This window comes from Leptidea sinapis, chromosome 24, assembly GCF_905404315.1.
Source record: "Leptidea sinapis chromosome 24, ilLepSina1.1, whole genome shotgun sequence".
Lineage (NCBI taxonomy): Eukaryota > Metazoa > Arthropoda > Insecta > Lepidoptera > Pieridae > Leptidea > Leptidea sinapis.
In genome coordinates, this window is record NC_066288.1 from 3569279 (window position 1) to 3596922 (window position 27644).

Consider the following 27644-nt stretch of genomic DNA (forward strand, 5'->3'; position numbering starts at 1 on the left):
ATAAGCGATGCGAATCCGATGCAGTTCAGTTTAGGTACCTAAACTGAATCACTAAAATTCGTACCATGAAGTGCCTTTTAGTGAATGGCGTTTGGATCGCTTATGAAGAATGAACGAAATAAAATTGCGTTTCGAAACCTAAAATGATATGATTTTAGCCGATTTTTGCGTAGAAAATACTAAAAATACATTTTGAAATTGCGCAATTGCGTCTAATTATAATCCATAATAGTAATATAAATAAATATAGTTCTTTGAATTACAAATTAAATGTTTGCTTAAATGTTTTCCTAAAAATAACGAGATATGAACGCACCTCCATTGATGTTTGATTTGACAGGACCACAGAGTACATTTTTTTTAATTCGTTCTTGCGAACAGGCTATAGCCCGGGCCCTTACTGCCTGGTCTTTAGTATTTTCATTTTAGGTATTTATTTTCAGTATTTTGTTTTACAAAAAAATCCAATAATATATTCTCATCTCATCATTAATCAATAAAAATTTTCTTTTCTATGAGTTCACTATTTTTTAAAAGTTTATTAACAACACGATTCACTTTCCTCTAAGGAAGTAGCAACTTTTTTCGAATCGGTCACTTTGACAAATTAGCTATCCAGTTTAGGTTGAAATAACACCTCATAGTACGAATGAATGAACGAACTAAATCAGTTTGCGATTCAGTTGATATCATTTTTGACATTCAATTGACATCATTGCGATTTAATTAGTTGATTTGACGTCAACCTAAATTAGATAGCTCTAATCACGTCGTGGTTCGAAATAGCAAAGCAGTTCATTTTAGGTTGTCAATTGAATCGCAATAAGAGTTCATGGTAGGCACGCAGGTTTCACTTCTGACATGTGTACTATGTATGCACGCAATTTTTTTGAGAGCTTAACTGAATTACTGTGTCTCGTGGAAAAATGGACTAGCGTCGGGAATAATTTTCAATGTGATCGGATGAGTCATTTGATTGATTTCAAAAAGCATTCATGGATGAAGGATAAACTGAAGTGGTTGTTTTAGCATTCGTTGTGCTATGATAGATTAAGATGATCCTTCGACGACTGTTACTGAAGCAAACTTGCTAGCAGTGATAAATTTCATTTGAGAAAACAGGTGATTTACATACCAAGAGATTCAGCATACACTTCACATTGGATAGTGATCTGTTGACTAGATTCTAAACCAGCACATTCGCGTGGAGACAATTAATGTCCGCGCTGGGTACTTACTGCACAACATCTCCATATCTCAGAAGCACAGCAAAAGCTCAACGCTTCTTTAACACACACATACTTTAACTCTTCACTTTTCAGATACAAAAATGGTCGAACTCTTTTTTTTTTCAATATATTGTAAATTTTGAAATTATATTTGATCGAGAAGTTTTAGCACTATCGACCTCAAACTGGGGAAAGTGTATCGTATATTCGTTTAGACGGACGAAACTTTGTTTAGTATAGAATTATTTAAAAAGATTAAAATAAATTATCTACATAACTTTATTTATACTTTAATATAATATAATGAAAAACAAACAACATTAATTTGTACACAAATAATAGTTAATTAGAACAAAAGTTAGTGCCATAAACCAATTTATAAATGTCCAAAGAACGTTCATCTATCTCCTACTATATTCCCTCTCACAAAAAAGTAAACAATGTTAATATCGTCTGCCATCCATCCACAAGTATATCATATAAGTGAGCATTTAAGTATCTTAAAACTTTTTAAGTGCCTCATGTATTTAGACACAGAGAAGAAAACATAATAAAATGGGGAAAAACAACTTGGCCGTTAGCAACATCGATAAATTATTCATTGTTTGAGCATATAAAGTTGCTATTCAAATATATTCCAGGATTGGAATATTTAATAAATGAATACTGAGAGATAAATGAACCACGGTTACAAACGTCTCGGGCTTGTTTTGTAAAACTTTACTCGAAGTTATAGAAAATCTGGATTAGAAGCACATTACTAACGACGTAGTGGGCGAGGGTGATTATATAACCCCACGTTTATATGATATATAAGTATGGTATATAAGTAATGTACGATACCCTTATGAAAAAAAATTTAAAGATTTTATTCAAAATAAAAAAAAAATCTAAACTTGTGTGTTGCGAAAGGAATTTATAAAACTTCCCATTTTGAAATATGAAAAAGCTGTTAATTGAATCTTAGCGATAGTTCAAATGCCGTAAGCACCATCAGGGATGCGAATTAACAGGTAACATTAGCTGATGGCCTGGCCTGCCTCAGATTTAGCAATCTAAATAACTAACCGTCGCGCTAACGCGGCTGAGACAACCATCAAAACGATAACGACAAATGTACTCGTATCTCCAACTAAAAATTGAGAGCAAAAAACTAAAACATCAGGGTTTCGTTCTCGGCGATTTGCTCCTCCTAAATTATGTAAAACTGAATGACAATTAAATATTCTGTATCAAACTGTTTTTGTTTTGGCCTTGTTATGCATCCATATGTTTAAGCAGTTTTAATCACTTTTAAAAATTACTCTAGCAAAAATAATAACATCAAGAAAAGCAAAACAGAGACACACAGATAATTATGATATTCATTTAATTGAAAATAAATTTCATTTAGGGTTTGATACCAAAGAGAAAAAGTCGAGGACGTTTGTATGAAAAGAACACGGCGAAAGTAGAAGAAGTACTAAGGGATTGGGTGACAGAGATAATAGAGACAGATGGAAGGAGTTAGAGGAGGCTTTTAGCCAAGGAGGGGTTCATATCTCGGAAATGGAAATGTTCAGGCTTTCGTACAGTTCGGCGGAGATTAGGTTCCTTTAATATATGAGTACAAATTTCCTATCCCCAGAGAAGAGAAGGTTAGAGATCTGGGCATAATTTTTGATACCCAATTAACCTTCAGAGACCATATCAACACAGTAGCAGCTGACACATTTCGAAGATGAGGATTCGTACTGCGAAACTCTCGAGAGTTCCATACCTAGTCCATTCATAATACGATCACTATATTATGCCCTTGTCCGAAGCAAACTGGAAACAAATACCTGTGTCTAGTATCAGTACAAGAAAAAGTACGGACTTTAATTAGAAAAAGTGCAGAAGGCCTTCCTAAGATACCTGTACAAACGTTGCAATGGATATTATCCTTTCATGTATCCAACGAAATTTCTCTTAGTGGGTTTAAATTCCTTGGAAGTCAGGCGGACTGGCGACCAGCTAAAAATTATGTGTCAAATTTTAAGAAGATGTTGATGCTACAGATCTTCATGAGAAATTGTGCCGTATACGAATCCCTAAATGAAATAATCTCCGCCCACGAAAAAATAAACTTTTTGTGGTCCCGCTTACACACGCTTACGCACCGCGTTCATTGGCATCTTTCAACGCGCTCTGCGATAAGAATGCTTAATGGGACCATTCAATGATGGGTGGACTTCCCTAGATTCTGAACTTCTAAGGTGAGCGGAGAGCATTGAAATTGTAAAATTAATTCCATTATTCTTTGATATTTTTTTTTGTTTGTATTTTTTGTGTTACGTTTAATTAGTGTAAATGGCATGCCGTGCTAATTGGACAGTAAATTAAAAAAAAATCAAAATACTTATTTCATATAGGTTGTTCGTAGTCTTCTCAACAAACTCTTTCATTTGATAGACTATGTTAGGTTAATTATATCCTGGGATTCAATTCTGGTAATGCTTGTCATAAAAATGTCTTTTCATCGGTATTTTCCATCGGACGAAGATACCACTTTCATAATTTCTTTGCAAGATAAACTTAATGATCATACGATCACACTCACAAACAAAACAACCAAAATATCTTTGTTGCAGACTAAGCAAAAAGAATACTTAGCTGGTGTAGGCTTTATTCTTTTATAGTTATTTATCGATTGTTAAGATAATATTTCTTATCATAAAAACGTCAACCACTTGATTCAGACTACTGTTTTAGTGCTCCGGAAATATCCAAGATTGGATCACTGGTAGTATTTTTAATTGAATAGCACACGCACTGCCTGTCTTCCGAAATACTAGCTCACAAAGCCACTCAAAGCTATAAAGCACTTTAACCTTTGCATGACCTAGCATATTAGGGTTCTAGTAAATGTAATTAGTTACACGTAAAGCATCGATTTTATGTAACATTTTACATTTCTGTAACACACCGTAGAAACGCGAGTTTTATTTATAAAACGAAAACTTTACGGCTATTTAGGTTGCTTAATATATCTTTATTTTCTAATGTAGTTTCACTGATCCAACTTTTTTAAACCGACTTCAAAAAGGAGGACGTTCTCAACTCGATCAGTATTTTTTTTGTACTAATGATTTAAGTAATTCTGTTTTAGTTCGATAGATATACAGAATAGATGCCATTTGGTCCCTTAAAAAATTTATATAGTTTGGCCCAGTAGCTTTCATTTTATGAAAATTTTTTATGAAAATTTTTAAACGTTATTTAAGTCGGTTTTTTTAAACGTAGTTTTTTTTCTGTCCTATTTTTTCTTGAAATATTTTGTGTTTTGAAATAAGGAAACAAGGAAGGTTGTTTGGAATAAAGGTACCTTACACATACAGCTCTATTTAATGTAGGTTTTAAAGTTAATAAATAACACTTACTTGACCCGTTACCGTGAAAAGAATTGCCAGAAGTATTCTTAGAGGTAGATTCGCTTTGTAAGCTCTATGTGACCAGAGCCTGTGTACTCCTGCTGTTATTCCGAAGCCCGTTGTGTAGATTGTGAGAAAAACTGTAACAATTATCGAATCAGATTATTATAATGGAGGAACGAAAGAAGGCCTCCGTGTCACCTTACATAACAGTGAGGCACCAAAACAAGCCGGTAAACGTGTAAATACATAGCCCCACGCATACACTTACACTAATACAAGCCGATCAGCCGCCATTATGAGATTTGCCATCTTCTGTGACAGATCAGTTTGCGTCGCAATAAAATATTTTAAAACTGCCGTCGTGCGTTGTGTAAAAGTGTTAAAACAATACTATAAAAGTATTTGTGGATATATGGTTATTTAAGGGAGAAAAAATTGTGTAACTGGTATACCCCGTAACCGCACACACCACACTAGCATAAAGGTTGCACGCACTTGCTAATATCACGGCGCGCAGTCCTTCTTTTTTTACTAGTCCGTGAATGGCAGTCTATTTGTTATCTGTTGAGTTAATATTATTTCTGTTTGTATTCCAATGTCTTTCTGATGTTCATGCTTTGGTCATTTGGTGGACACCACTACTAGGCAGTCTAATGGTTACCTGGTAAAATAGACGGCTAATAGGTACTTTTTGAAGTTATATTTCTTTAGGCGCGTTATGAAAAAATGACGAGAGTGAAATTTTAAGATGCGCGCGCATCACTGTAACACAAAAGTAACACGGTGAAGTTGGTTAAATAAAATTTTGTGACGTTTGCGACATTCGTTATTTTTTTCTTTGGTTTCTTCATCTATTATTAGAATAGGCAAAGCCCATACAGCCGTATTCATTATTTAATAATTAATTGTCAAAGCCATCGTTGCAAGATTTTTTCAAATATTGTTCTTTCTAAAAACGTAGAATTGCACGAGGAATAAATCATTTTAATTGTTTTTACTTCGTTAGGCCAAAGAAGTATTACTTCTTGCATGCATACATAAGTACACACACACTTTCTTACATTTATTTTGACCAATGAGTCCATTGTTAATATGACCTTCATACCGTCCGCCTAGTGAAAAAACTTCCCAAATTTACAAATTTCACTTGTTCCACTGCTATCAATCATAATATTATATATCTGGTATAGTTTCATCTCTATCAAACACCAATACTGTCGTCTTCATCTCCTACGATGCCACGCAATCCTTCAGAGGCGACTGCAAATACACAACCAAGCTGCCGATTCTCCTAATACCTTGTTGAAAAGAATCGGCGTAATTTCTTCCTACATTACTTACATTTAATAAAAAAATGGATACATAATTTTTTAATTTTAAAAAAGTAGACCCATGGTATTTTGTTGTAAATTAAATTTTATTAATAAGTATGAAGGTTACCAATTATAAAATTACTTTCGGTTTATTGGATATTGTCTTTAAACTTAAAATAAAAAAAACCGCGTGTGCACAAAGTACACATGTCAGAAGTGAAACCTGCATTGTGCGTGAACCTGCAATAGAAGTCCTGGTACATGTTGCTAGGATGACACATGATTTCAACCGCTATGAAAGACAATAATATCACCGCTACCATATATATGAACTCCTGGTATCTGTGTATTAATACGTTGTGCGTATGACGTCAGAATATATTAAGGTATTTTTTTTTTATGGAATAGGAGGACAAACGAGCGTACGGGTCACCTGTTGTTAAGTGCACAATCTCTTGCAACACCAGAGGAATCACAGGAGTGTTGCCGGCCTTTAAGGAAGGTGTACGCGCTTTTTTTGAAGGTACCCATGTCGTTTCGTCCCGAAAACACCGCACAAGGAAGCTCATTCCACAGCTTTGTAGTACGTGGAAGAAAGCTCCTTGAAAACCGCACTGTGGAGGACCGCCACACATCCAGATGGTGAGGATGATATCCTAACTTGTGGCGTGTCGTGCGAAGGTGGAATTCGGCGGCAGGAATCAGGTTAAACAGCTCTTCGGAATACTCCCCGTGATAAATGCGGTAGAAGACACACAATGAAGCGACGTCTCTACGCAACGCCAAGTGATCCAGCCGTTCACAGAGCACTGTGTCCCCGACAATTCGAGCTGCTCTGCGTTGCACGCGGTCAAATGGATCGAGCTGATACTGGGGTGCGCCAGACCAGAGATGACAGCAATACTCCATGTGTGGCCGGACCTGCGCTTTGTAGAGCGCTAGTATGAGGGCCGGCTTGAAGTATTGCCGTGCTCTTTTAATGACGCCCAGTTTCTTTGAAGCCAATTTGGCTTTGCCTTCCAGATGACCACGAAATTGGCAATCGCTCGAGATTTTGAGACCCAGTATTCCGATACTAGGCGAGGCTTTGAGGGAAGTGTTGTCGAAGAGCGGTGATACGACAAATGGGGTTTTTTTAGTGGTAAACGCGCAAACTTGAGTCTTCTGGGGGGTTAAAAAGGACAAGGTCCAATTTTCCCCATTCCGCGACCTTCTCAAGAGAGGACTCGATAGAAGACACAAGTTTCTCCCGGCATTGGTCGACGATTTCCCGAGAGAGACGTGCATGACCAGTGTATACGGCATCACCAGTGCTGTCGTCTGCATAGCAATGAATGTTGGAGGTGTCCAACATATCATTGATATGCAGAAGAAACAGCGTGGGAGACAGCACACAGCCTTGGGGCACTCCAGCATTCATGGGCTTCGGGTTCGAGCAATATCCGTCGGCAACGACCTGTATGCTGCGCCCAGTGAGGAAGCTGGAGGTCCACTTGCACAAGCTCTCGGGAAGCCCAAATGATGGAAGTTTAGAGAGGAGCGCCTTGTGCCATACACGATCAAAGGCCTTCGCTATATCCAGGCTAACTGCCAGGCCTTCCCCCTTGCTTTCAATAGCCGCAGCCCATCTATGTGTTAGGTATACCAGAAGATCACCTGCCGACCGACCATGGCGAAACCCGTATTGTCGGTCGTTGATCAACTGGTGACCCTCTAGGTATACCAAGAGCTGACGGCTAATTATGCTCTCCATGATTTTGGAGAGCAGGGAGGTAATAGCAATAGGCCTGTAGTTTGCCGGATCCGAACTGTCTCCTTTTTTTTGGATCTGATGGACAAGGGCTGACTTCCATGAGTCAGGGACTACGCCTTTAGAATAAGAGTGCCGGAATAAACGCGTTAGCACCGGCGTCAACTCAGGGGCACACGTTCTAAGCACGATTGGAGAAATGCCATTCGGCCCGCTCGACTTCCTGACGTCCAGCGAAAACAGAGCTCGCCTAACAGTTTTCTGTCCGAACTGTACTTCAGGCATAGAGGTATACTCGCGTTATACGTATAACAATCTCTTCTTCAACTATGATCACCTGGTACCAAATCTGTGTAATGCTTCCTATCTCATTTTTTGCCATGTTAAATCTTATGAATTTATGTGTCTGTCACTTTTACTGTCGCGCTTTTTCGTTTCATCGACTATCAAATCACAACGATGCTTAAGAAATTTTCTCTTCAAAAACATAAGACGATTTTATACTTTTCATACATTATAATAAAATTCATTATTCTTCGCTTCACTATAACATATCCGTACCTACTAACTAGCTAAATGAATACCTCGTAAACTTACTAACTGCCATTTAGTAACCACAGAGAAACTATTTTAAAACAATTCGAATTAACTTGGAGCGAGTACTAATTGATGTGTGAAAAGATGAAAAATTATCGATCATCATACGTTTTCCAGATCTTTAGATGAAAACAGCTTTTAAATAAATTACTTTAAAAGAAGACAGATATACATAAACTTATTATGATGACAATGTTGCCGAAGCGTTGGGTATAGTTTTATTTTTCACAAACCACAAAAATAATTCCTTGTAACAAGATTTTGCTTAGGCTTTTCCTTGACTTTAAGTCAGTAATAACTGTAACCAAATTATGTAAAACAAAAAAAATGTGAAATTAGTTTTTTAGTAAACTGACCATGTCGATCTGAAGTAAGCGTTGGGTTAGAAATTCCAAATTCGTGGTTGTGTTTGCAATTCTACGATTTACGTTAAAAAATGATTTCCAATTAGGCAGAGCCTTCAAAGATTTTTTGTCTCTCGTTCCCACAATTACTTCAGTAATGGAATCAGCGAGCTTACGAGTGAATAATGAGCCTAGCTGGAGTTTCATCAATTAAATATATACTATAATCGATTTTAACAAAAAAAAAGACTTCAAAAAACTATTGCAAAAAAATATGTATAATATGCACTAAAAAGTAAAAAAATAATTACGAGTTTTTATACAATCTTATTAATCTAATTTTTAAAAAAGTAGACCCATGTTTTTTGTTGTAAATTACATTTAATTGATAAGTCCGATTGACAATATATTTTGCACAGATAGAATTGAAGTTTTTAACCGACATCAAAAAAGGAGGTGCTTCTTAATTCAACTGTTTTTTTTTATGTTTTTAGAACTTTCGACTGGGTGAACCGATTTTGAGGATTCTTTTTTTAATTGAAAGCTGGTGCTTCCCGTGTGATTCCATTACTATTTGGTCCACCGACTCCAAAAATAACAATAATTGTAACTAGAATTAGATGAATTAGATTGAATAAAATACGTATTTTTTTTACTTTTTAGTGCATATATATCTATTGTTTTGCAATAGTTTTTTGAAGTTGGTTGTATTTTTGTTAAAAGTTTCTATATAAAAAATCTATTATATTTACATAATTAATTGATGAAACTCCTGCTAGGCTCAGATAGCTAGTTAGCTCACTGATTCCATTGCTGAAGTAATTGTGGGAGCCAGAGACAAATATCTTATAAGGCTGTGCCTCATTGGAAATCAATCAATTTATCAACATAAATTGCAGAATTTCAAATACTGACATGAATTTGAAATTACTAACCCAATCCAGATCGAAATGGCCAGTTTACTAAAAAACTAATTTCACATACAGTAAGACCAAATAATCCTGTGTTTTACATAATTTGTGTACAGTTATTAATGACTTAAACTTTTCAAAAAAAAAGGCTTTTTATTAGCAAAATCTTGTAACAAGGAATTAATTTTATGGTTTGTGAAACATAAAACTATACCTAACGCTTAGGCACATTGTGAACAAGTTGAAAATCGTACGTTTCTGTGTATCTGACTTCTTTTAAAGTGATTTATTTAAAAGCTGTTTTAACTAAGGAAAATATCTGGAAAACATGATCGATAGTTATAAATGTTTTCACACTACAATTAGTACTCGCTCCATGTTAATAATGATTCAAATTGTTTTAAAATAGTTTCTCTATGGTTACTAAATATGGCAGTTAGTAAGTTAACGAGGTATTCATTTAGCTAGTTAGTAGGTCCGACGGATATGCTAAGGTAAAGCGAAGAATGAAGAATTTTATTATGATGTTTGAAAAGTATAAAATCGTCTTAAGTTTTTGAAGTGAAAACTTCTTTAACATCGTTGTGATTTGGAACTCGCACACATATTTTATATTCATAATATTTAACGTGGGAGAAAATGAGATACAAAGTATTATAGTGTTTTGGTACCAGGCGATCATAGTTGAAGAAGAGATTGTCATACGTATGACGCGAGTATACCTTAATATATTCTGACGTCATACGCACAACGTATTATAACACAGATACCAGCAGTTCATATATATGGTAGCGGTGATAGTAATGTCTTTCATAGCGGTTGAAATCATGTGTCATCAATCAACATGTACCAGGACTTCATATGCAGTTAAGAGGTTCACGCACAATGCAGGTTTCACTTCAGCCATGTGTACTTTGTGCGCACGCAATATTTTTTATTTTCTATTTTAAGTTTAAACACAAGGCAATAAACCAAAAGGCGACTAGGGATCAAGAGTTTCGACGCGCGTAAGTCCTAGCTTCATAACCAGATGTTCAATGGTGCCTTCTAATTATCATCATCAGATATTGTTGCCACCCGAAAAAAACATTATTGGGATGTTCCAGGGGTCATACATTGTATCATTTTGACTTCAACAAATAATAATTTCTGTATAAAATTAATGGAATGTGTAATTGTATATCTTAAAAATATTAGAACTATTTCATATAATCGAGGATAACAATCGATCCAAATAAAGAAGTTCTTTTAATATTAACACACACAACTTAATAACTTTCTCCTTTTTTAAAGTCGGTTGGTGAAATAGAAGTATCCCTTGTGCTAAAGTGTCAAGTCGTAGACGAACTTAACTCTTTCTAAAACAAAATAAAAACCAATGAAACGGAACTAAATTTAAAATCAGAATTGACAATATAAAAATTGTAACCACTGACCTCTACTATATACACGGAACAGAAAACTAGTTTTTTCTGCTCTGTGACTATGTACCACTGGACTGGCGGCTGTCAAAGTGCTTTTGTGCCTGTTTGATATTCGCCATTTTGGCGCTGTTGGCTATGTAGCGAAAATCTGCGGCACTAAAACTAGATGGTGGGAAACTATTTACAACAAAAATGTACTAAGTTGATTCTTGAAGTATAAATAACACGGAAAACGGACGAAATTAATCCAAAATGCAAAAATACTTCAGAGTATTGTAGGTTCCTTCGCAACCATTTGTATTATACGTTAAAATTAGTTCTCTGGATGCTCGCGAGTGGCGCTTCAAATAGGCACAAAAAATTTGCTGTCAAACATATTAAACAGCCTGTCCAGTGGTATTTATATAGGTCAGTGATTGTAACGTATCAAAATTGCTTGTTTCATAAATTTTAAACATATTTTAACTGCTAATTTCATTAATTTCTGTAGTTTAGTAAATTTGCCGCTCGAGTAGTGGTAGATTTAGTAGCTTGTTATTTTTTTATGGAAGAGGGGGACAAACGAAAGTGTCACGTGATGTTAAGTGTGATTCATTGAGAGAACTTTTCAAAAAAATAAATATAATGACGGTGCCTGGACAATATATATATGAAAATATTATGTATGCTCGAAGAAATATGAAAAAAATTGATAGAAATTGTGATAAACATTATTTTAATACGAGAAATAAACATAAACTAGCATGTCCAAAGTACAGATTGTCTAAAGTTAATAATTCTTTTATGGGCCTATGTATTAAATGTTATAATAAATTACCTGAAAATATTATAAGTCTTAGTGAAAATAAGTTTAAGTTTATTATTAAGGCATACTATCACAAAATGCGTATTATAAGGTAGAAGAATATTTAAATGACAAAATTATTTGGAACACTAATTGTAATTTAGTGACAAAACAAAATAAATAGATGATAGGTAACAGGTATTTGTATATATGATGGTATGTGTACAATACCATCGATGACATTTATATTTTATATTTTTATTCTTGACATATATATTGATATTATTGTTACATTTATATTTTAACGATAATGTATTAAATTATTCTATTGTATTTATGACGTGGCAAACTGTATTGTATATACCTACATTCAATAAATTGTTTGATTCGATTTGATTTAAGTGATCACCGCCGCCCACATTCTCCTGCAACACCAAAGGAATCACAGCGTTGCCGGCCTTTAGGTACCCTTTTCGTATCGTCCCGAAAACAACGCACAAGGAAGCTCACTTTTTTTTTTACATAAGTAAGAAAAATATTGATGAAAGTGTATACTGTACTCAAATATTCAATTTATTTGTTTTAAAGACTAATAAATGATTAAAACTGATTTGAAGCGATTCTAATATACCTACCTATATTACATATAATGTTCTTTCTAAGTGATCGGACAGCCTGGGGCTAAATTATGATTATTTTATAGCAATAGCAATGACAGTAAAATATTGTATGTTTTATTAAAGAGAGCGCAAAAAAAAGAATGCTGGGAGAGTTTCTCAGAGCGCCATTTGTTTCCGAAGCGGTAGTAATATATTTGAAATGACATCAAAAATAATTCTAAAGGAATCAATTTTGAGAAAATAATAGGCTTATATCCGACGCATGGCAACGTGGAAGATAATGACATTCAATAAATTTTAAACATCCCTAAGTTATTCTCAGCAAAACTGGGAAGTACGAATATTTAATATATTTAGCCTCACTCGATGGCAGGTATGTATGTAATTGGCTAAATAGTTATCGCAAATGACATGTGCGTAATCACATCACAATTATTTTACATCCTATTCTAGAATACCTCGTATTTATACCTAACCATCAACCTTGTCAAAATAACAAATCCATTGAAACTACAATAACACATACTAAAAATTTGTTAATAATATTTCATAACACCAAAAATTACTTTGTAAAATATGCTCCCTGTGAATGACGTTCTATATTCTGAACGTCATTGCTCCCTGTTGTTAACAATAATGAAATTGTTTCACAGCAGAACTGTCAAACGCTGCGTCAATAAATTCTCTCATACAAATATATGTCCACACAAAACAAATATTAATTAAAAATAATTATGGAGCTCAAATCGAAATAAAAACTATCCTATCTCTCAAGTTGGACTAAACTGCACTCCATGAAGTAATCCCCATTAAAATCCGTTCATTAGTTTAGGAGTCCATCGCGGACAAACAACGTGTCACGTAATTTTTTTATATTAAGATATCGACAGATTTACTTAACCTACCTAATATGTACGTGTAAAGTGGGTCTTATTATCGAAGAAGGTATTGTCGTTTATTTTTAAGTATTGTAGTTAAATTAGTTCATTATTTACACTGGCACGTAATAATTTCCTGAAAAATATCGTTAAAAATTAAAAAAAAAACCACCGCCGTCATAATCTGTATAAATTTGAACACTGGAAAGATCTAATTCAATTTAATAATATTTATTAACTTTAGATGTTGAATAAAAACAAATATAATATAATATTGACACACTAAAACACATTAACTTGCCACAAACTGGACATAGCCTGTACTATGGGTACAATACAATTATATATTTAATACAATATACTTACTTAAACATACATGAATACATATAAACATCCATAGCTCGGAAACAAACATTCATATTCATCATATAAATGTTTGCACCTACCGGGATTCGAACCCGGGACCTCTAGCTCAGGCAGGGTCACTAACCACTATATAGGTCGTAAAAGAAAGCGGTATTGAGTAAGAAAGTCATTCATTTTCAAACTCTCATGTAAAAATATGTATTTGTAACTCTTATTACTAAAAATAGGCATTATAAAATGAAAAATATAAATAAATATAAAAAAAAATCACTCAAAAACCCTGCCTTATTACGTCCACAGATTATATGATTTGAATTAGTACCTAGTGCGTATGGCATCATAAATTATTTTTATATATAAGCTAAAAATACTTACCAAAAATAATGGTCCATAGTTTCACTTGATTTGTCATTATAAGTAGGAAGCCAAGTAAAGACACGGTGTGTAAGGCAATTTGCACGATTAAATCCGGCCACCGAATTTGTGCCTGGAAGTCCATAGCTTCGTACTCCGCTAAATTGAAATCGTCGTACATATCACTAACACTTTCATTTCTATCCAATACATTGTTGTTAACACTTTTCACATCGTCAATTTTATATGTGTCTTTTATATGAGCTTCGAAATGAGAGTCGGAGTGAAGCATATCGACGTTCTGCAGCGCAGGAGGCATTCTACCGAATAAATTATTTCATGGTCAACGCTAGATGAAAACTTGTGTAAACTATAATGAATTATGTCACTATTGATTCATAGTCGCGTAGCGTACTGTAGCTGCTAGCGAGGTGGGGTGACAGCTATAAAGATAATAATATGAACAAAACTTTATAATAATATTTAATATTAATTAGGAAGTGCATGAAATTCAAAAAAAAATGCTTTTTAATAAATGAATCGTTTCATCAACAAACTCCATTTTTTTTAATGAAAATAAGGGACGAGACGAGCAGGACGTTCAGCTGATGGAAAAACCTAAAAATTCTTAGCGGCACTACAACTGCGTTCATCACCTCAAGATGTCAAGACTCATTTGCCCAGTCATTTCAATAGCTACGGCGCCCTTCAGACCGAAACAAAGTAATGCTTACACATTACTGCTCCGCGGCAGAAATAGGCACCGTTGTGGTACCCATAATCTAGCCGGCATCCGGTGCAAAGTAGCCCACTGGTATTTAATTAAGTGTTTTATTTCTTGTTCTTAAATGATAATATAAATTTCTAAAGCGTTAGAATTTTCAGTTTTCAAATCGGAAAGTGCTGCTGGTAGTCGCTATAAAATTTCCAAGGGAGACAAAATGAAGGTATTACTTAGCTTAATTATAAATTAATTACTGCTAAATAAAATGGTTGGCTATGCGGTGTTAGTAGTTCTTATATGCACAGTCGTAACGCGATGACATTAAAATTGAGGGTACTTTGATATTGCCACGGTCTATATTTTCTCAACACACAATATTGTTTCTGTCCTTTTTATTCCTAACAGTCTTTATATGTTGCGATCTCGTTCACGCACGGTATTATTATTGTGTAGTGTCCAGGTATAAACTTCATCCTCCATCTAATCTATCCGAACTTGTTTTCAACTGCAAAACTATGTACCTATGTTTTGTAGGGTCTGATGACTTTTACGAATAATTATTAATTGATGGGTAAGAAATTATCACTGCACTCGTCACCTTGAGATATATGACATGTTAAGTTTAATTATCCCAGTAATTTCTCTAGCATTTCAAAACGAAACACGTCATATAATGTTTGTATAACTCGTGTCAATAATGAAACGAAATTTAAATGGTGGCGATACAGGTCGGTGTGACAGCGGAATAGGGATGGCAGATAGGTGATGTTACAGGTACGAGTGAGAGCGATTCATCATCGTTTCTTTATTGGCACGGGTTATACCTACGCTATTGTTTCGCGACAGAAGAAGGTTACTTGTTCCTGTTGGTTGCTTTTAGGATTCGAAAGTACTATATTATTAGAAAAGTTGAGATACCTTCGCAACGGTATTCAGAATGTACCGGTAAAGTTCTAAATTCAATGCCCACTTGAAAAGTTATGGCTTTGATATTTTTAACTGAAACTTGATGTTTTTAGATTTTTGCATAAAAGTTACATTTTTATTTTAGTTAACCCTACGTTTCAAGACCTTTCCAAATCTCTTTTTCAGGGGGTCTGCAGATGAAATGAGTCAAAGATAGTCATAAAGATTTGTCATAGTTGTCATGACAACGACAAAACGTAAAAACACTCGGACGAGTAAAAAAAATAAGGACTCCGTGTCACCAATGATCTTATATACAATTACTTTTAAATATCATTGGTGTCACCTTACATAACAGTGAGGCACCAAAACAAGCCGGTAAACGTTTTAATATATAGCCCCACGCATACACTTACACTAATACACGCCGATCGGTCGCCATTATGAGATTTGTCATCGTCTGTAACAGATCAGTTTGCGTCGCAATAAAATATTTAAAAAATGCCGTCTTGCGTTGTGAAAAAGTGTCAAAACAATAATATAAAAGTATTTGTGGATATATGATTATTTAAGGGAGAAAAAAATGTGTATCTGGTCCCGTAACCGCATTCACACTTGCATAAAGGTGCTTCACTTGCTAATATCAATAAGCACGGCGTCCTTCTTTTTTTACTAGTCCGTGGTAAAAACAGTTACAATTACACGCGTTTTAATCCTTTAAAAGTGTTTGGTTTAAAAGGCATTAAAGGCATTTATTTTCTCAAAATTGAGTCCTTTAGAATTCTTTTTGATGTCATTTCTAGTAACTACTAGATACTACTACTGCTTCGGAAACAAATGGCGCTCTGAGAGAGAAGAAGCAGCGCAAGAAACTCTCCCAGCATTCTTTTTTGCGCTCTTTTCAATAAAAATATACAATATTGTACAGTCATTTCTATCGCTATAAAATAATCACAATCTAGTCTCAAGGTGTCCGATCATTTAGAATATCAGCAGTGGAATAATAGGATTTACGACAGAGCCATTTTATTTATAAAACATTTAAATTTATGTATAGATAATGCCTGAATAGTGGCTGGGACTTTATTATAGAAGTGTATACATTTACCCTTAAAGCTATTATGTATCTTATGAAGCCTACTAGAATTAGTTACAAGTTATAATAACGAAAATTTTCATAAATTTATATTTTTTTCTTCATAAATAAATATATAAATTTTCATAAAAACTCGCGTTAATCTTAGAAAATACTTGTTGTTTTTTCTTTTTTTATATATAAGATAATATCTAATATATAAAATTTTCGTGTCATGGTGTTAAACATTGAACTCCTCCGAAACGGCTTGACCGATTCTCATGAAATTTTGAGTGCATATTGGGTAGGTCTGAGAATCAGACAACATTTATCTATCATTATTTTTCATCCCCCTAAATGTTAAGGGTGGTCCACACGAAATATTTTTTTTTTAATTTTTTTGACATTTTTTTTTAAATTTTAAAGTTTGATCATAATCAATGACTCATAAGTCAGCATTAAAAAATACATACAACTTAAAATTTTCACCCATCTACGATCAACAGTTACTTTCGTATCGCGATTTTAATATCGGCAATAAAACGTTTGCTGGGTCAGCTAGTATTTTTATATATTAAAACGGGCAAGGGGTTCACGTGATGAGAAGTGATGTGACAACTACAAATGGACACCCGTAACACCAGGGTTCAGTGATGCGGTGCCGGCCTTTAAGTTGGGAGTATGCTGCAAGCTTGAAGGTTCCTAAGTCATATTGATTCAGAAAACTGTGGATCTTAGATCATTTATATCCGGCTCGAAGGACCATATGGTAGGCGCCCAGTGCCCTGGTCTTGAATGATAGGGTGAATGATTTTAGCGTCCAATTAAAAAGTAGACTGTAATTAATAAATTTAATTCGTGAAGTTCAATTGACAAAGGTAATATTACGTTAACACGACAGTCCGTTCGTATCAAAAGTGACGGTCGCGAGGCTCTCTGCTACGCGACCGTATCGTATCCAAAACCGGTCTGTCCGCGCGACCGTCTTAATTCGGCCGCTTAACACAGCGACTGTGTCGCTAACAGACTAGATAGACTATGACAGCTGTGAAATCGACGAAAAGCTAAGAATTAACCTCTATTTGGAGCAGTGCACGGACACTAACACAAAGTGTCATACAAATCGCGAGTGTAAGACGTAACTTGTCACACACACTAAAGTATCAATCCTGGCCTCTTTTTATCGGTTGTGAAAGAGCAATAGACAATCTAGACATAAATTATCTAAGCTGCAGCTGGTAATTCATTCCCAAAAGACTGCACGAGTCTAGAAGTTTCTCGCAAAATGCACGATTGTAGAATGCAATGCAATCTTGTCATCTAAGATTAAGGATTGGTCTCCGCTGCGCTCCAACTAGATACCGCAGAGATAACTAATACTACGCCCAACTGGGCGTACTCGAGCCAGTCTCGGAAAATGTGTGACGTTGACGCGCCACATGTTGTGTCAAATTTTGATAATTAATTATTAATTGAAACTAAAATGTCGTGTTGCGTAGTAAAACATTGTCAAGATAATACTGCAAGAAATAAGAAAGACACTGGGATCACATATCATCAGTAAAAAAATTGTATTTTATTAAATTCAATGTAAAATAACACGAAGCGTATGTGACAAAACTTGAAAAAAGCCATTGAGTATCAAGATACCACGCCATAAGCATCTAATAATTGCCGAAACAAAAATAACTATTGTTCTTAGGTACAGCGGTGTCTAGTTGGAGCGCAGCGAAGACCAATCCTTAATCTCATCTTGTCATTATGATCGTACCTAATAAATCATTTTTACATTTGTTAGTTTTGATTGAGTGTTTTACTTTCACCACAAAGAGACTAATCGTAGCGAATCGAATCGAGATAATATTTCCTTACTCAATGACAAAATATTGAAATGGAGTGCATAATTGATGGACACTACATTACCTTTGCACAGGATGCTGGGTAGATTATGGGTACCAGAACGGTGCCTATTTCTGTCGTGAAGCAGTAATGTGTAAGAATTACTGTGTTTCGGTCTGAAGGACGCCGTAGCTAGTGAAATTACTGGACAAATAAGACTTTACGACTTATGTCTCAAGTGACGAGCGCAGTTGTAATGCCGCTCAGAATTTTTAGGTTTTTCAAGAATCCTGAGCGGCTTTGCATTGTAATGGGCACATCAATCACCATCAACTGAACGTCCTGCTCGTCTAGTCCCTTATTTTCATTAAAAAACACTACAAAATTTTCCACTTTATGATAATACTTATAATTAATGAAGGTTATTGGTATTACTGTTCTGCATTTATAAAAACGGTCATTTATTTATCTATTCGAAAACAAACAGCTTAAGTTATATACACATTGTAACACATAATTTATATTACACAAGCCAATAAAGTTTCCACTTAAATATAAACAAAGTTGGAGTGAACAAAATATAACGATTTGATATACAATTAAACATAAGGCTATGATATATAATTAGAAGTGGGAGAGTCACGCAGCCGTCTTTTGACGTCAGCACAATCGGGCTAGACTCGTCCGGGTTAATTACCACACTCGCACAGAATACCGGCGTGAAGAAGCGGCCTAGTGCCGCTATGTTTCGCATAGGTTAGTGTCGAGGACCGGAGGCCATTCCCCCCCCCCATCCCCAACAAAGATTATGAAAGCGGTCCCTAAAGAGATAGTACCCCAGGAGGGTACCGGCTCTACCAGAGTCGGAGAATCCCTCCCCGAGCACTCTAGCTCGGGCTGCCCTTCGTATTCTGGGGAGGGCACAGTACCGCACATGACCAAGGACAACCGAGGCAGTAACACCACGGCACCCCGCTCCACACTCAACGTGGACTTTTGCAATATCAGGGGAATTCACTCCAACTTAAACGCCGTCCACCACCACCTTGAGACGGCGAAGCCGGCCTTGTGTTTCCTTACGGAGACGCAAATATCTCGACCTAGCGATACGTCATATTTAACGTACCCCGGGTACAAAATTGAGCACAATTTTTTGCCTCATGCCGGGGTATGTGTGTACGTTAGGGAGGATATCTGCTGTCGCCGTCTCGGCAATTTTGAGGGTAGGGACCTGTCCACTCTTTGGCTCCGCGTAGGTTTAGAGGACCGCGTCCGCATCTATGCGTGTGTCTACAGGTCCCATAGTGGTAACGCAGAAACCGATCATCTCATGGGCTGCGTTCAAGCGGCAATTGACGACGTGCTTGCACAGATCCCCTCCGCTGAAATCGTAGTCTTGGGTGATTTCAACGGGCACAATGCCGAATGGCTTGGATCACGTACCACAGACTACGCAGGGTGATCTGTGCATAATTTTGCATTGGCGTACGATCTGTCCCAATTGGTTGAGTCGCCAACGCGGCTCCCGGATGTGGATAGCCACATGCCGTCCTTATTAGATCTTCTGCTGACTACACATCCCGATGGATACCAGGTCATTGTCGACGTCCCTCTCGGAACGTCCGACCATTGCCTGGTCAGGAGTGTAGTGCCTATACGACGCCCACGTCGCAGACCACCAGCGACCCGCCGCGTTCGGCACTACAAGTCAGCAGATTGGGATAGGATGCGTTCCTTTTTTGCATCCTACCCTTGGAGCAGGGTTTGTTTCCCTTCGGATGATCCTAGTCCCTGCGCCGTTGCAGAAGCCGATGTGATACTACAGGGCATGGATATTTTTATACCAAGCTCTGTAGTACCGATCGGTGGCAGATCGCAGCCCTGGTTCGATGCGTCAGTTAAAGCAGCATCTGACTGCAAAAAACAGGCGTATCGAACTTGGGTTGCGGCGCTGGGCACAAAGGATCCGAACTGCATAGTTCTAAAGAGGAAATACAACCGTGCTTACACATTTTTTAAGCGGCAAATCGCCCGTGTAAAGTCAAAACACGTCGTCAAAATCGGCGAGCAGCTTTCCAGTTACCCGACCGGAACACGCAAGTTCTGGTCGTTGTCGAAAGCTGCTCTTGGTAACTTCAGCCAGCCGTCCATGCCGCCGTTGCACATGAGGAATGACACCCTGGCCCATACGGCAAAAGAGAAAGCCGATCTCCTGTGCGCTCTTTTCGCCTCCAACTCGACTCTTGACGACAACGGAAAAACACCGCCGACCATCCCGCGGTGTCAGAGCTCTATGCCTGAAGTACAGTTCAGACAGAAAACTGTTAGGCGAGCTCTGTTTTCGTTGGACGTCAGGAAGTCGAGCGGGCCGGATGGCATTTCTACAATCGTGCTTAGAACGTGTGCCCCTGAGTTGACGCCGGTGCTAACGCGTTTATTCCGGCACTCTTATTCCAAAGGCGTAGTCCCTGACTCATGGAAGTCAGCCCTTGTCCATCCGATCCAAAAAAAAGGAGACAGTTCGGATCCGGCAAACTACAGGCCTATTGCTATTACCTCCCTGCTCTCCAAAATCATAGAGAGCATAATTAGCCGTCAGCTCTTGGTATACCTAGAGGGTCACCAGTTGATCAACGACCGACAATACGGGTTTCGCTATGGTCGGTCGGCAGGTGATCTTCTGGTATACCTAACACATAGATGGGCTGCGGCTATTGAAAGCAAGGGGGAAGGCCTGGCAGTTAGCCTGGATATAGCGAAGGCCTTTGATCGTGTATGGCATGAGGCGCTCCTCTCTAAACTTCCATCATTTGGGCTTCCCGAGAGCATGTGCAAGTGGACCTCCAGCTTCCTCACTGGGCGCAGCATACAGGTCGTTGTCAACGGACATTGCTCGAACCCGAAGCCCGTGAATGCTGGAGTGCCCCAAGGCTGTGTGCTATCTCCTACGCTGTTTCTTCTGCATATCAATGATATGTTGGACACCTCCAACATTCATTGCTATGCAGATGACAGCATTGGTGATGCCGTATACACGGGCCATGCACGTCTCTCTCGGGAAATCGTCGACCAGTGCCGGGACAAACTTGTGTCTTCTATCGAGTCCTCTCTTGAGAAGGTCGCGGAATGGGGTAAATTGAACCTTGTCCAATTTAACCCCCAGAAGACTCAAGTTTGCGCGTTTTCCACAAAAAAAAACCCATTTGTCGCATCACCGCTCTTCGACAACACTTCCCTAAAAGCCTCGCCTAGTATCGGAATACTGGGTCTCGAAATCTCGAGCGATTGCCAATTCCGTGGCCATCTGGAGGGCAAAGCCAAATTGGCTTCAAAGAAACTGGGCGTCATTAATAGAGCACGGCAATACTTCAAGCCGGCCCACATTCTAGCGCTGTACAAAGCGCAGGTCCGGCCACACATGGAGTATTGCTGTCATCTCTGGTCTGGCGCACCCCAGTATCAGCTCGATCCATTTGACCGCGTGCAACGCAGAGCAGCGCGAATTGTCGGGGACTCAGTACTCTGTGAACGGCTGGATCACTTGGCGTTGCGTAGAGACGTCGCTTCATTGTGTGTCTTCTACCGCATTTATCACGGGGAGTGTTCCGAAGAGCTGTTTTACCTAATTCCTGCCGCTGAATTCCACCTTCGCACGACACGCCACAAGTTAGGATGTCATCCTCACCATCTGGATGTGTGCAAGAGAGTATGGGCGGCGGTGATCACTTAACAACAGGTGACCCGTACGCTCGTTTGTCCTCCTATTCCATAAAAAAAAGGCGAAAAAAGTACACAAAAATACTAATAAATATTAATACTAAGTTGGACATATTTTAAGGATGTTTAAGATATTCTTTAATTTTTTTAGTAAATGTTCGATAGCTGCTATGAAAAATGTCTAAGTGACTATAATTATTATTATAAGTGTTGCATGTTCTTATAATAAAACAATTGCTAGTTTCAGTTTTCATACGCTAAATAAATAATTTAATTCAACACAACTAAATATAGTTTCACTAATTGCGGGTTTCCACTGAGGACTAACAAGGAAAACTTAAAGTGCGAAATTAACTGAAGACTTAATTATAAGGATTGGTGTTACATTAACAAGAACATGTTTTCGTATGGGATAATATGGAATGGATTAATTTGTTAATGAATTGCTATTGTATAAGAAAGACAGACTGTTATATCTTAATATATATAAATTACGTGACACGTTGTTTGTCCGCGATGGACTCCTAAACGAATGAACGGATTTTAATGGCGATTACTTCATGTAGTGTAGTTTGGTCCAACTTGAGAGATAGGATTGTTTTGATTTCGTTTTGGGACCCATAATTGTTTTTATTTTCAATATTTGTTTTGTATGGACATATTTTCTGTGAGAGAATTTATTGACGCACGGTTTGAAAGTTTCGCTGTGAAACAATATCATTATAACAACAGGAAGCATTTTTTACGAAATAACTCTTGATGTTTTGAAATATTATTGGCAAATTCCTATAATACAGTATTTTTTTTATTATCTTTTATAAATATTTATATATTTTAATATTATACTATATTTTGTATTGTTTATAATAACTTGATTCTTTAAATTAATAACTGTAGTATGTAAGGTTTAAATACTAAGGTTTTTTTTTTGACAGTAAGGGACGGGACGAGCAGGACGTTCAGCGGATGATAATTGATACGCCCTGCCCATTACAATGCCACTCAGGATTCTTGAAAAACCCAAAAATTCTGAACGGCACTACAATTACTGCGTTCGTCACATGAGACATAATATGTTAAGTCGCATTTGCCCAGTAATTTCACTAGCTACGGAGCCCTTCAGACCTAAACACAGTAATGCTTACACATTACTGCTTCACGGCTGAAATAGGCGCCGTTGTGGTACCCATAATCTAGCCAACATCCGGTGCAAAGGAGCCTCAGACTGGTCTATGTATACTCCAATTCGTTATTGTAAGGACAAGCAGCTTTTAAAGTATAGTTTCTGTTATCAATCAGAATCCTAAAATCTAAACAAAATTGATAGAGCTAAGAGCATTCTGATAATAATAATATTGACACACTTTTTACACCTAATATTATCTTGGCCCAAATTAAGCATAATATATAGCCTGTGTTATGGGTTACAAGACAACGATATATTTAATACAATATACTTACTTAAGCATACATAAATACATTTAAACATCCATGACTCGGAAACAAACATCTATATTCATCATATAAATGCTTGCACCTACCGGGATTCGAACCCGGGATCTCTAGCTTATTAGGCAAGATCGCTAACCACTCGGCTATACAGGTCGTCTGATATGTTGCCTTTTCCCCAAAACAGCTTCCTTTTTTTTTCTGGAATAGGAGGACAAACGAGAAGACGGGTCACCTGGTGTTACGTGATCACCGCCGCCCACATTCTCTTGCAATACCAGAGGAATCACAAGAGCGTTGCCGGCCTTTAAGGAAGGTGTACGCGCTTTTTTTGAAGGTACCCATGTCGTATCGTCCCGGAAACACCGCACAAGGAAGCTCATTCCACAGCGTAGTACGTGAAAGAAAGCTCCTTGAAAACCGCACTGTGGAGGACCGTCAAACATCCAGATGGTGGGGATGATATCCTAACTTGTGGCGTGTCGTGCGAAGGTGGAACTCCTATTTCGTATGTGTTGGTAAAAAAGTTAAGTCTATTTAAATTTCACTTTGACTTTACAACTTACGCTCGACGACATGCACCATGTTGTAAATCGATAATATACTGTTGTTATGGCGTAATGAAACAACCTACGCTTCATGCTTTATATCCGTAACTTATGACTGTATTGTTTATACTTTTAATTGACTCACAGAACAATCTAGATGTAGTAACAACCATCATATTATCGTCAAACAAGGTCGAGAAAAACTCCCGCGAAGTTACAGTTATGTAATAATATCAGATTAAACAACTCCTCAGATAGGTTAATTTTGTGTTTTTTTTTAATCAAAATAAGGGCCGAGACGTGACGGACGTTCAGCTGATGGTAATTGATATGCCCTGCCAATTACAATGCCACTCAAGATTCTTGAAAGACCCAAAAATTCTGAGTGGCATTACAATTGCGTTCGTCACCTTGAGACATAAGATGTAAAGTCTCATTTGCCCAGTAATTTCACTAGCTAAGGCGCCCTTCAGACCGAAAAACAGTAATGCTTACACATTACTGCTTCACTAAAGAAATAGGCGCCGTTGTGTAACCATAATCTAGCCGGCATCCTGCGCAAAGGAGCCTACATGAGTACATGCGGCCGCCATGGGTGCGCCAAAGTTCACCTAAAATTTCAACATGCATGTGGAGTCGTGACAAAGAGACATGGATTTGGAGAATTGAAACCAGACGGAGAAAAAATATATGTCAAGAATGGGTGTGGTGAATAGAAAATAGGAATTTATAAAATGAAAACTATTCGATATTAAACATAAAATACCGCGTGAGATAATCGCAAGGCTTATTTACAGAAGATAAGGAAAATAAACTGTTACAACTGATAATGGCTTAGCGTTACAAAATAATGAACATGAAATGAATAGTTCTATATATTTGGTTGAGGAAAACGTTTCTACGTTTTTTATATGAACACTCAAACCATTTATTTTAAAGTTTAGTAGACAGTGTGTTTTATTTTACTGGGACAGTTCTTGTTATATCTAAAGTTCGAATAAAATTTCTAATTTATATATGGAACACTTACTGTCTTATTCATAATGACTTAGCGGAGATCTAAAACATCGCTAATATACGCTTGTTAAAAAATTGTATTCATAATCGCATATTAGAACTAAAACGCTCGTTATCTCTGCGATAAAGCTGACGTGACTTATAGTAGCTAGGACCCTTCTATGAACCTATTTTATGCACTCAAACGCAAAAAAACATGGCCGACATCGATCAGCTGTTCGTTAAATAATGTGATAAATATCTTCCCGCTCAAAGTTGTTGGATATCCGTCATAGATTGACAACCGACAGATTTCAAAACTTTGATTTTTGAAGTTTGAAACTATTTTGATATCGACTTTGGCAACTGACAAGCCATTGAGATTGAAAATATGTCTGTTGCCATTGACACTTCCTCATTAAATTAGTTAAAATCATGTTTTTTTGTTCGAAATGGCAACATTGCGTGCTATAGAGACGTATTAGTAATGGGAGATTTATCTAACGAATACGAATAAGTTATTTTATCGAACGTTCGATAGGCTTAAAACACGTTTTAACTAATATAGCTTTACACCTCCGAAAAGTGTTTTATTATGAATAAGGCAGTTATTGTATTCAAATTCAAACATTTTTATTCAAAATAGGATATAATATCACTCCATTCCCATATATATCGGTCGATCCATTCCCATTATCATTAAGAAAGTCATTTATGTTATAATAACATTTACCACACAAACGTTTTGAACATATTCTGAGATCATATTACAACGCCCCACAAAAGAATCACTACTAAGCTTGACACTTGCAAAGTGCTAACTCGACTTAGCCGAATAGTAGGCATTATAAGTTTATTATGATTATGAAAGTTTCTAGCCAATTCACTTAAGTGCCTATGTACATATTTATTATTATCAAAGCAATATAACATAGGAAATAATACTATGGAAATAATTAAAGTAAATTAGACGCGCCATATCTGTCAGTTAATTGTCTAATATTTTTTAAATTTGAGATTTATTTTACAATTGAGCAACATTTTAACAAACAAACTGACCGTATTTATGCTCAAAGCTCTAAGGAAGCTTCCCAATCAGTCGACAGAGTGCAACGTGGGTCTAAAGGTCCACCTCCACACCTCGTAGACAAACCCCCTTTTTTTCTGAGTGGCTAAAGATATTTGTGGTGTAGCGTTATCGTGATGAAAGATCATACCCATTCTATTAAAAAATTCCACCGCTTTCTTCTTGCATTCATCTCATCAGTTGTTGATATTAGAGACACGAGTATCATATGATTCTGTCCGGCGTCAAAGCTCATAATGAATAATTCCCTTCTAATCCCACCATTCACACCGCATCATCATAGAGCCACCTTCCACCTTCGCACGACACGCCACAAGTTAGGATATCATCCCCACCATCTGGATGTGTGGCGGTCCTCCACAGTGCGGTTTTCAAGGAGCTTTCTTCCACGTGCTACAAAGCTGTGGAATGAAATTCCTTGTGCGGTGTTTCCGGGACGATACGACATGGGTACCTTCAAAAAAAGCGCGTACACCTTCCTTAAAGGCCGGCAACGCTCCTGTGATTCCTCTGGTGTTGCAAGAGATTGTGGGTGGCGGTGATCACTTAACAACAGGTGACCCGTACGCTCGTTTGTCCTCCTATTCCATAAAAAGAATCATCATAAAATTATTCATTGCGTGTTAACCCGGGTTTCCCCACGATCTGTGAAGCCTGACCGACCTTTGATCACGGCCTTTTTCGGAGGTTCTTGTCGTACGTGATATACTCTTAATAAAGAATTGTAAATAAGTACACGGTTCATTAGGTTTCTATCAGTGTTCTCGTCCGGCACCAAAATATCAAGTTTTTAGAGATTTAGAATAGACGGACGTCCGATTCACTTGAAAATTTACACTCGTCGCATTGATCAATATAGATACTTCACGTCATCATGACGCGCGGTGCAATGTGTACGTGTGCTTGTAAATATGCAGGTTTAATCGGTGTGACAGTGACGATCAAAGAGTATAATAATATATAGGGACAAGAGAGCCCTCTCTACGCATTAAGAGCTATCTATTTGAAAAATAGCGCCATCTGGAGATTGGCCCCGAAAATAACTATATATAAGCTTGAAATTATAAAATTCATGTTTAATGTAGTGACCTGAACTAACTCTACTTTTTAATGTAGGTATTGCAATTTTTTACCATGTTGAAATTGCGCGTAGAGCTAGTTTTTAATTTTGTCACAACATAGAACATAAAGGATAGATTTAGTAGTGTAAATATGCAAAATGAAACACGAGAGCCACATACACGCGCAAAGTAAACGCTAGAAGTAGCCGCCATTTTATGACCAGTGGACAGTTACACAAAGAAAAGTTGAAAGGTTTCAAAGCAAATGACAGCTGAC

At 37.0% G+C, this 27644-nt stretch overlaps 1 protein-coding gene across 2 annotated transcripts in view; it reads right to left on the reverse strand.

The window, feature by feature from the left end:
* LOC126971636 (acyl-CoA Delta-9 desaturase-like) overlaps positions 1-27644 on the reverse strand; it is a 56919-nt gene that overhangs the window by 21078 nt on the left and 8197 nt on the right. Inside the window, exons 2-3 of one of the 2 annotated variants that reach the window (XM_050818000.1) lie at positions 13987-14285; positions 4631-4761 (exon numbers count right to left, since the gene is read on the reverse strand). In XM_050818000.1, coding sequence (XP_050673957.1) covers positions 4631-4761; positions 13987-14284 — 429 coding nt within the window. In that variant the 5' untranslated portion in view covers position 14285. Of the gene's footprint in view, positions 1-4630; positions 4762-13986; positions 14409-27644 lie in introns of both variants that reach the window. The other variant, XM_050817999.1, reaches the window with a different exon arrangement.